The following is an 11417-nucleotide window of genomic DNA, read 5'->3' as shown; positions in this document are numbered from 1 at the left end:
GCTTCCTCTAACAAACCACTACTGAGAGCCTTGAATCTTGGTAGTCTGTAAACTAGTGAAGTTTTACAGCTAATTAAGCCCTAAATCAACATCCTATGGAAAAGATGGTATTTCAGAAGAATAAAAAAATTTGGATTCACCACATACCCTGTCGCAATGATAAGCCAGCAACAATAAGGAAGATAGCAACATGCAACATCCTCTTGTGGGACTACTAACAAGAGATGCTTGTGCTACAGGTTCTTGAACTCACGTAGAGAACTTGGTGAAGAGAGAAGTCTCAAGAAGTCTGTGTGCAGGACAAAAAAAAAAAATCTAAAATGAGTTAGTCTTGTACTCTTACTGTACCTGCAGACAGTGAGTAGAAGCCTTCCAGACACTATTACTGATTCCAAGAAATACACAAGCAGATCAGGTGTTAACATTTACCTTTATTTATAAAAAAAAAAAATTGTAGAACGTATTAAATACAAACATTTGGAAAAAGCAATCAAGGCTTCACTAAGATGCCCAGGAAGAGGAAGACAGAGAATCAAGAAGTTTACCACGTTCAGAGTTTTTAAACTAGCTGAAGTAATTACTATAATTTTTCACTGACTTCTTTGTAGGCAGTGGCCATTATAGCAACCATGTTATTACTGTCCTTTTTTAAAAAACAGAGATATGATTTGCCATATCTTCCCACTCAACCTGAAAATGTAAGGAAGCAACTCTTTCCAGGTTAAAAATCAGGGTAATAAATACTAATGCATTTACCCATTACCTACATTGTATAACACTAAACATTTGCTTATAATCACACATGGATCTTAAGTTTACCCCCCCAAAAAATCAATTATACATTTCAAATCTGGATATCCAATAAGGTGTTACAAACTTTATATATTTTCCAGTGAACATCAACATGAGGACAATGTTTTGAAGTACAGAAACAAAATAACTGAATGCATCATCTACACTATAAAGGCCAAATACTAAGAGGTGGACTGGGGTCTAGTCATGTTCCAGATAGCTGGAAAGTCCTACAAACTGCCACTGAAAGGCTGGCTGGAAGACAAATCATGTCAAGTTCTCAGTCCATGTTAGCTCCTCTCCCTTTCTAGAAGGCCAAAGGTGAGAACTGTAGCTACTCTCTCTTCTGCTCCTCGTTGTAATAAAGGAGTAAATGCTATCATTCTGCTCCCTATGTGGACAAACCAGATTCAAGTTTTCTTAGACTGCTGTTGCTCTTTTACCACTCTTAAATGCAGTATGCAGAACATACAGCCCACTGAACAAGATGCAGAAGCAAGAGACTACAGAAAATACCTCTTTCATCTTTTAAAAAGAGAGAAGCACTTCCACTTGCTGACAATATGGCACACTCCCCTCGTCTTCCGGCTTTACCCTGTATCTGCTTTCCAGCTGCAGCATAATGCACATCGATGTGGCTATATGGCTCTAAAGCCAAATTCAGTTAAAAAAAAAAATTCCTATTTCTGGGACTGACTCTTTGGGGATAACTATACTATTAAAAAAAATTAGCACAGAATAATCTTGGACACACGAACATTAACAGATGTCTCCCATTCTGACTTCTACTTGTCAGAATAGAAAAAAAGTAATTGCCAACTCCCAGGGTTACTACTCCCAGGGTTATGAGAGTGCCAGTAATGTTATGGAGCACATCTTGTTGGCAGTCAGCTACAGGATGGACTGACTGGATACCTGCAAGAGCACAGGCAGAATGCCTCTTGCAAATCTGCCCTCTGCGGACGGGCTGAAGTTGTGCTACATATCCTATTATGAGCAGAAGGCCAGCATCCTGAACAGACATCAGACCCTGTTACCGAGGAAAGTGTTTTCAAATTACCACATTCACCCTCAGAGCACAGAGGGGACCGCCAACGTGGGCACTGCTGTGCTGGAATTCGTGAACAGCCCGTTATTTGCAGATCAACATCTTTGAGAAAAGCCAAATACTTCTGTTACCAGGCAAACACAGAGCAGTTGCCGGATATCCCAAATAGGTAGTGGTTCATATAGTGACAAGCTTGAAAACAAAGTCAATTCCAGCACCTTTCCCAAATCTAAGAGCATCCCTTACTGCAAGACAGACACCATTATCTTGCTCTCGCTGTCTTCAGTACACTTAAAGCACCTGGTGCAAGAACTCTGACACAGGCTTGGACTCAGATGAAACGGTTAGGCCAGTTCCACCCCATTCCCTTTTTTCCTTTTTAGCAATTACTGATATGCGAGATTCATATTTCACAAACCATAACATATGTATATTTTTTAAGATATTTAACAACAGATATTTAACAGCCAGAGCTTACTTGACCCCAAAAGCCTTGCTCCCATACAAAGCAAGCAGGAAATCACATGAAGAGGAATTTTGTGAAAGAACGAGAGGTCAGAGTACTGAAGCAACTGAAGGAGACAACAGTCTGTTTAATATGCTGATTGCCTCTCACTCAGTGTTCAGCTTTTAGCATGATACATCACATTTAAACAAAGAAGAGTTTGGGGTTTGTTTTCCTTTTTTAAAATATCCTGGCTGTTTGGGAGGTATTTTTTATTTTCTGGAATCTTCAAGAAAAATAGGCCTTTCATCCTCCAAGTTGAAGACAAGAAACTATGATCTTGGCATCAGTGTCACTCGCCATTACACCATCAGAAAGCAATAAACTGCCCAGCATCCCTGGTGACATTTTAGAAGTTACACTCTTAGAAACAGAATACACTTGAGTCAGGTAATGGCTCCATTCCAGAAACACACAACATTACCAAGAGCAGAATATGGCCCCTAGTTTTAACCTACTTTAAAACGTATTTTACAAAGGCAGTCCTACAAACCTGATCACAGCAAAATATATAGTGTTTCTTAAATGGCAGAAAGTTGAATTCAAACAACTCAATTTTTAAACCAGTGAGAAATATGGGCAATTTAAAGTGAAAATAATAAACTTCTCAGATACAGACATTTGTGAAATATACATGCACACACACACTCTCACGCACACACACGCTCACTCACTTACTTCACTCAGTGTCAGATTAAGATTACACAAGGCAATTTTCAAGGTTGCTTTTACAACCACAATGACAAGAACAGCATTTTTGAGGTAGCTGAAGTCAAAGAGCAAACCACAGCACAAGCAAAGAAACAGGTGCTCACACTCACACCGAGCCCACTCTTTGGAGACACGTTATCATGTGCGTAGGGGCATGTGTTGAAGAGGCACGTGTTCCACGGGGAATGAAGTTCAGTGGCACTGGAGACCTGATAAACTATTCTCCAGAGAAGCTTATGTTGGGAGACCAGATGCACAATCAAGGGACCACCACTTAAATCACTGCACATCAGCTGAGCTGTGGTAACAGCCTCGGTGCTCTTGGTCTGCGGCAGTTCTACCGACAGCTGTCTCACGTGCACTGAAGCAAGTACAACTGTGGCAGTTGAAGATGTTATTACTCAGAGCTGTCTGTCCCACTTCTCTCCTAGATGCTACTGTTGGTAGAAAGGAACATGTACCCATATCTCACCTGCTCAATTTGCAGTCTAGCATTCAAGTTCAAGCCCACCTCCACAGTATTACTTGCCAATGGACTGTGAACAGGAGCAGCAGAGACAGACTTGAGTTCCTTCTCCAGGTGAAATAACATCTTTGCCACACTAATAGTGCAGAGACGTCAAACTGCCACAGCTTGAATCACCAGACCTCATCTCTCAGAGCCCTTTGCTAGCCTACAACGAAAGGAGTTGAGCTGACCTCACAGCAAATGCCAGGCAATGTGAGCATAAGGGGATAACAGCTGTGGCTGGCTGACAAACTGGCTCAGCCACAGTAACTGGATCGTGTCTCTGGGCATACAGAGAGCTTGATCCTGCCCAAATTATAAAACTGTGTCAAACACACTCATACATACACACATAATGTAGTATTTTCAACAAGAAGCTTTCTACAAATCAACTGTTTGCATGATTACTGCTGAAAGTCTTGAAGATGGGATGGAAATTACGACACAATGTTTTTCAAAGGTAGAAAGAAAAAAAATCAACCTCCTACGATTAGGTCTCTGTTGTGTAGTTGCTATACGAGAGAGATGGCACAGATGAGAAGTTGTTATTCCACTGTCTTCCTCCAGTACTCTGCTGCAACTCTGCCTGCTCTTTATACTTGCTCAGAAGATTTTTGGCTTCTTGCAGATCCTGAGAAGAGTTTTCCCCGTATTCTTCTTTCAGCCACTGCCTGAACTGCAGAAATCGAACATGAATATACAACATGATGAAACAGTAATATGAGACTGACACAGACATAATATTCTCTCCTGTCCTACAGAATTTCAAGAACCTTTAAGAACACAAGTAGTTTAAAGAAAAACACTCCAAATATTGCACATCTTTCACTAGCAGCACAGAATACAAAGGCACAGAAACATGCCTTTGAAATCACCAACAACCCTTACGTCCCTTAAAATGACACACTTGCGTAACAGCTTGGCTGACTGGAGTAATATGGAGTAAGAAACATCTGCCAGGCAAGGACATCCTCGACTTAAAAGCACCCTCCTCCTGTTCCATATAAAATGAGATGAATAAGCATGGAAGCTATTAGGATCAGCCAACTTGCCCAAGTCACAACAGGCCGCAAGAAGGCTGAAGATCAGAAAGTGAACCACTCATACCAGTTTTTCATCTTGAGTCCACAAACAGCAGTACTGAAAACTGTACTGAAGGTATCAGGAAAGGCCAGGAGCTTTAAAAGCTAGAGAACAGGACCCTATATGTTACTGACACAAATGACAATATGGCACATGGTAACAGATATACCAGGTCCAGTTGAAGGTCAGTCCAGCTCTGTATCCTAGTATGAGATTAGCCAGATGTAAATGCCAAGGAAAGAATCAGGCAATGAATGGTAGGGCAATAATGCTGGGACCTTCTCCCTGCTCATTTCCTCAGCTTACAGCAATTTTCAGCTCAGGTACTTTCAGAGGCTGAGGCAGTATCTTTGTGTTCGATAGCAACAAATGGATTTTTCTGCCATGAGATCACTTTCTGAATCCACAATGTTTATATATTTTGGTATTTGGATACCAACAAGCTACGTAAGTACATATAGTACAAAAACCCCTCCTTTTCCTTGATGGGGAATTTGATAGCTCCATCTCACATTACAGGGAAGAGGGGAAACCACACCTGTTCACTTTCTCTTCTTCACTCAACTTTATAGACCTTTATCACATCCTTCTCTGTAATTTCTTTGCTACTTGAAGAATTTGAGTCCAGTTAGTCATTCCTGACAATCTCGTTGCTCTTCTCTACAGATGCAGCAAGTAAACATAGACTCCAACTGTTCTGTCCCAGTGAAGATTACATTGCTATGATAATTTTTCAAGCTTTAACTTACATAGCTTTTTTTCTGTTTGGTGCTCACAGCTTTATCCATAAAGACCATTTACTAGGACAGCAGGGGGACAAGATCTCAATATAGTTACTCCCCTTAAAAGATCATAAGGTCCTGAGTCAACTCTGAAGCCTCAGGCTACCATATGGAAGTCTGGAATTGGTGCAAACCATGACGTGACCTTAGTGACTAAACCCCTTCCCGTAAGACCAAGATCTACAGGACTCCATTCCAGAAACCCCACAGGATAGCACTCTATAGTGGCACAGCAAAACACCCATGCTACTGAAATCAGAAAAAAGTTCACACCCTTGGCAGATGGCATTATTCCACTGAAATCAGGTGTGTAAACAGACACCTGCTAAGGATGTGGTTGCTGTTAAGAGACAGTAGGAAACTACAGCCCAGCCAGTGACTACAGGTGGATATTTCTTTTTGCAACCTACTGCCTCCCCCTCAGTGAAAAAAAAGGCAGAATGCACCGTCCATGGTGGATGAAAAAAGAGAGACGTTACTGTCTTTATCAGGCTATTTGCATATAGCCTTAATTGTCATTGCTGTTAGCCCAGACCAATTAGAGTAGAAATGACTGTAAGGGAGGAAGGAGACAAGTCTGGAAAGTCCCCCTCTGACTTTTGTCTCTTAAAAATCAGTTACTCTACCATTTACACCAGTTCCAAACGATCCAGGAAACATTCAGTTACATGTTAAAAAAACGCAAATATTTACAGTTGCAAACTGCATCATGCAAAACAAATCGTAATTTCTAAACTCTGTGCTTTCTGCAGCAGAATGACAGAGATGGAATAAAAAAAAAAAAACCAACAACCAACATCCTTTGCTTCGTATATTTTGCTTTCCAATTTTAGTTTGCCTCTGTTGTTGTTGTTGATTTTTAATAAGCACAATAGGAACAAAAGCCCAGAGAACAGCAACATGCTGAGCAATGGAAAATGGAGGGGACGGCCAGGGTAAGTTGTTAACATAAGTGGAAGTCACCGATCACCCACGGGGAGCAGGTCTTTTGCGTGGGACGGTTCTTCTTAGGGGTTAGAAACTAGTTTTTGTTTTATGAAAACCACTCTGCAGTCTTACTGTTCCCTTAATTCTTCTAGTCCTTCAAAGGCTAAGAAGAAAAAAAGGGTCAGATTTGAGACTGTTCTACATATCAGAAAATTTATTAAGTCTCAGCCACAGAAGTTTGGGGGAACACGACACGTAAGTCATAATGAGAACCTAGTTTAACTCCTGGATAGCAAAGATTTCCAGTTATTATTTCTTTGCTGCTTACTATTCCAAATGAATATGTTGGAGTGAAACCTACTATTTTTATGCAACTGGTACTTGTAGGTTGGTCTTTCTGCTGTGTTCTGAGCAACTCACTCTTTAGTTTTTACCCCTCTAAAGGTGTCAGTCTTGTATTGTGTCTTAGCACACATGGAGCAATGACACATGAAGATTGAGAGCACAGCTGCGCAGGAGGTGTTTAGATGTTGTGCTTCATCTCTTCTCCCATCCAGCATTCCCTGACACCTTCAGTTCCACCCACACGTCCCCAGTGGAGCAGGCTTGGCCAAGAAGCCACTCCCTTAAAGCAAAAACAGGGAGTCAGATAAACCACCCGGCCACAAAATAATAAGTAGCCCGTTATCTGACTTTGGGTTGTGTTTCGCAGTTCATTTGTTTGCAGTTCATTTACCTGATCAACATCATGTTTTTCAAAGTCCTGTAGCTGTCTCTGGAAGCCCATGTTAGGATTGGCACAGGATCTTGCCGCGCGGACAACAGACAGCGCATCTTCCCAACCAAAGTCAGTGATGGTCATGATGTAGGCAACCACCAATGTTACACTCCTGGAGACACCCGCAAGGCTGCGTGAAAAAGGAGGCAAAATAAATTGAAGTAATGCTGTACTTCATCTATCACAGTTAAAAGCATCACTTCCCAACATCGCAGCAGACTGCTGTGTTTCTTGCCATGCGGAAGAAGTATTACAATATTCAAGATAAAGGGTTTTGGTGGTGCTTTTTCAACTATATCAGAACAAATCTATGACAAGATTGAGAAAGTAGGTTCTGAGTGGTAATTCATACGAGACTGGAATGGAAGAAATAAGTATTAAGTCTTCACAAAAGTAAGGAACAGTGCACATGTTCTAAGTTAGATTTGATTTTTAATAAGCTAGAAATAAGTCATCCACTTTCTTCTGCTTATATATATCACAGCAGTGAAATAAGACTGTTCCCACTCCATGACGCATAAAGGCTTAAATTTCACAGGGCCAAAATGAACTTTAATTGAACTGTTAAAGCACGTGTGTCTGGTTGCTCGAGTTCTTTTTCTCTTTCTGGTATTCATGCACTGTGCAACTTCAACTCTCAGGACTCTGGTTTTCCCACATGAAATGCTGGAATAAAGCAAGAATCACTCACTATTACTGGTTTGACTGTAGTGGAGAAAAAACTCCCACCTATTACTACTATGAGTATAAATAATGTCTTTGAGTTACATTTGTACGAGACTCTTTCACTTGGCATTTTGAGAATATTTTATGCTTTTGAAATGCTTCACAAATTAAAATATATGTTTTTTAAAGCTCTATCAGAATTCAGACTAATTATCGCTGTTTTACATACATGGAGACTGACCAAATGACTTGTGCACAGTCCTGTCACGAGCCAATAGCAAACTGAGGGTTTATGCTCAGGGCCTGTGTACAAGTCCAGTGTTCAAATCATGAGATGACTCTGATTCCAGATATAGGCTCAGATATGTCACTTGGACATACAGCACAAAGACTACAAGTGACAGCACAGAGCAAGAAAAAAACCAGGGTGGGATTTCCTTTTCTATTCTCTACAGTCCCAAGAGCATCACTCCAATCAGAGACTTGCTATTAACAAATGCAACATTTGAATGCTTCAGCAGCTTAAAGGAAAAAGAGAAAAAAAAACCATCAAATTCTGTTCAGAGGAAATTTTTTTCAACAACTCTGAAGTCACCAAAATAGCTGTCATAGAAACTAATCCGATTACTAGGATTATGGCAATCATCTTTAGAAATACAGTGATTAAAATAATGGCAAATAAATAATACATCTCTAGTCAATACACCTCTAGTCAATCCTACAAAAAGGTCTCATAAGTAGAGAATTTCTACTCATAAGTAGAAGAATTTCTTGGTCTCCTTTATGTCCAGGCAGCTGCCCACTCGAGAGGCTCAAATGTCCTATCATAAGGCTTCAATAACATTTGCAAGTCTTCTGGGGCTCTTCAAATAAAGGGGGCATTTCAGTCCAAGAGGGTTTTGCTATAAAATGGAGATGAACACTAACTATTAATTAAAATGATGAACATCCAAATCAGGGCAGAGAAACCCTTAAGAAGTTTTGTTAGTAAGTAGTATACATACCAATGAACTAGGCAGCCTTCACCTGTAAGCCGGCACTCATGGATAAATTTGATGCTCTCTCTGAAATGCCTTGCCCTGAAAACAGAAGCAGAAGGGGAATAAAGAAAGTGCTCTACTTACTAAAAGCACTACTTAGAAAGACAGAAATGTATCCGAAAGATCATTTCACGCTGTTTCTAGAATTTAGAAGGTAAAAGTTAGTGTCTGCCAATGAAATGCAATACTCACTGGCACAGCTATTCTTCACTCTACCTGAAAAAGAAACTGGTGTCTTCGGTACTACAGTGTTATAAACATTAATAAACACTTTATTCTGATGACTGACAAGTCTGTATTTCAGTAGGTCTTTTATTCCTCTTGAACTACTAACCTGACCTCATAGGTCCTTTCCTATGCTCAGATGTCAGATGAAACTCAGCACGACTACAAAAACAGTTCTCAAGCTATATTATTTTTCACAAAGAAGCATCCAATACCTGCTACCCAAACTTAAGCTTAACTTTGACTTCACCTCCTCCTTCAAACCACGTACTAGGACACATCTAAATGTTATGACTTTATGAAGTCATAACAACATAACAACATGAAGCCTTTCTCTTTTGTCCCTGCTATGAAAAAAAAAGTCTACATTCAAGCTCTGGCTTCTTCAGCTTCTTCCAGTCTCCTTCCCTCAGAGTGCAGTATCCCTTCCGGCTGCCCTTATTCAGGGTGTCAGCCAACCCCTGCCTACAGCCTATCTTTTTTAAAGCAGCATAGGAGAAAATCTGGAGAACATAAAGACAGTTTACAACCCTTAAGGTCTGTACTCTCATTATCATTTACACATGCCTCTTCATTGTAAGTGGGGTAAGTCTGAAGGAAAGTACCTGGGCAGCTGTCATGATCTCAGCAGATCTGCAGCATCACCTCTTTCCGTCCCAGGCCCAAGTTGCTGACCCTGCCTCTACCTTTCAGACTGCAGAACCTTTGGGGCTGCCTGCAATTTACCACAGGTGCAAGCAGCACCTCTTACTTCAATAAAGCTGGAGTTCGCTGTGGCCTCTAAGTGCTCTTGCAACTTAAGCTCACAAGCAGCAGCAATGTGTGCAACACAGACAGAAGAGAGCTTCTTAAGGTGCAGTCAGTACCAGGCTTATTGGCAAAGATGAACCTGAAAGCACACTGTGCTCAACACCCATAAAACACAACGTCCTGTACTCAAGATGTTTCCCCTCTCAGGGTGAATATTACCACAAGAGTAAAAGAAAAAAAAAAAAACAAAACCTCAGCCCAGCACCAGCAGCCACACAAAAATCAGGAATACCCACATAAAAGGAAGCTTTCCTTCCTGCCCAGCAGTGCAGCTGCTGATACTATAAACACTGAGACCTGGAGGAGGACAACAGTGATGCAACCAAGTGGCAGTGCCTGTGGAACTTGCAAAGGTAATGATGTCTAAGCTGAAATATCCAAAATGAGGAATTCCAAAGCCCAGGAATCCCTCTCCAAGGCAGTTCTTGCATCACTGGTACAACATGGAGAACTTCACTGGAGACAAGTGACTTATTTGGAAAATCTCAAGGCACAATGCAATCCCAAGCTTTAGGACAGCACTTCAACTCACAATTTTATGTTTCTCAAAAAAAAACCGACTGAGCATGTGGGACGAGTGAAGAAGAGGGAGGAAGCCTTACAAATGCACTTCTACTCAGACTGCAGCTCCAAAACATTTTCACTGGCTGAGTTCTAACAAATCATGGTGCTCAGGTCTGCCTAGGGGGTAGGAACAGCTTCACATAAATGAACTCAGAGGACAAATGAGATGTTGGGCTGTGTGTGCAAGAGGCATTCCTATTGCACAATGAAGGAGCACTTATCCAAGACTGAATGGATTCAGTCAAATCAAACTTGTTAAGGGCTGGATTGACAACATCATAATCTTCTCATACACCCATCTTTTTTCTTTCTCTCTAGAAAATCTGGCCAGCACCGCAGGTCCAAGCACCAGTGAATTCATTTCAATGGTCTAGTACAAGTTTTGGTTAAACACTTCAATGCTTTGGTTTGAAAAATATCTGTCAATGAGCACAACACCTTTCACCTTTGCAAGGTACTAAATATAGCTAGCAGTGAAAACTCCATTCAGTTTTATTTGCCCTTCCTTATTGCTGACACTCGGTCTGCTGAAACACTGTCAAGTGCAAATGTTTACAGGCATTCATGAAAACGAGAAGAGAAATAGTCAAGCTTACAATTAGTGCTTCTCTGTAGAACCATAGCCCCTCCTCACCTTGAGTCAGAGAAAAGGAGAAATGTGCTCCTCCACAATGCTATGATACTGAGGTCTCTGCTGACTCCAGCAGACACAGTTGCCTAAACTAATTTTCAAAGTAATGGTACAAACCATATTTACATGAAAACTAAGATTGAGGACCAGCTAACTGTGTGGCAAGTGCCACAGACACAAAGAAGAATGGCAAGTCTTATATCAACCACAAAACAGTTGATTATCATCTGTAACAGGAAAGCACTTGACAAATGCATTGATTTGCAGCCTATTTGTTGGACTGAACAGTTACTTCAAGACAATTTATTACATGATAGCGTCCCTACCAGCACATTGTAAAAGTTATC

The 11417-nt window shown here is 40.9% G+C and overlaps 1 protein-coding gene across 3 annotated transcripts in view; it reads right to left on the bottom strand.

Annotated features, from left to right (window-relative positions):
* Positions 1-411: 411 nt before the first annotated feature.
* The window catches only part of DUSP22 (dual specificity phosphatase 22), a 44467-nt gene continuing 33461 nt past the window's right edge, over positions 412-11417 (bottom strand). For 2 of the 3 annotated variants that reach the window (XM_086740280.1, XM_086740282.1), the window contains 3 exons: positions 8805-8879; positions 7093-7264; positions 412-4240 (listed from right to left, as the gene is read on the bottom strand). In XM_086740280.1, coding sequence (XP_086596406.1) covers positions 4055-4240; positions 7093-7264; positions 8805-8879 — 433 coding nt within the window. In that variant the 3' untranslated portion in view covers positions 412-4054. Of the gene's footprint in view, positions 4241-6542; positions 6982-7092; positions 7265-8804; positions 8880-11417 lie in introns of those variants that run through there. The other variant, XM_086740281.1, reaches the window with a different exon arrangement.

Source organism: Chlamydotis macqueenii, chromosome 2 (genome assembly GCF_036417535.1).
Source record: "Chlamydotis macqueenii isolate bChlMac1 chromosome 2, bChlMac1.mat, whole genome shotgun sequence".
Taxonomy (NCBI): domain Eukaryota; kingdom Metazoa; phylum Chordata; class Aves; order Otidiformes; family Otididae; genus Chlamydotis; species Chlamydotis macqueenii.
This window is presented reverse-complemented; position numbering and strand designations above follow the sequence as displayed.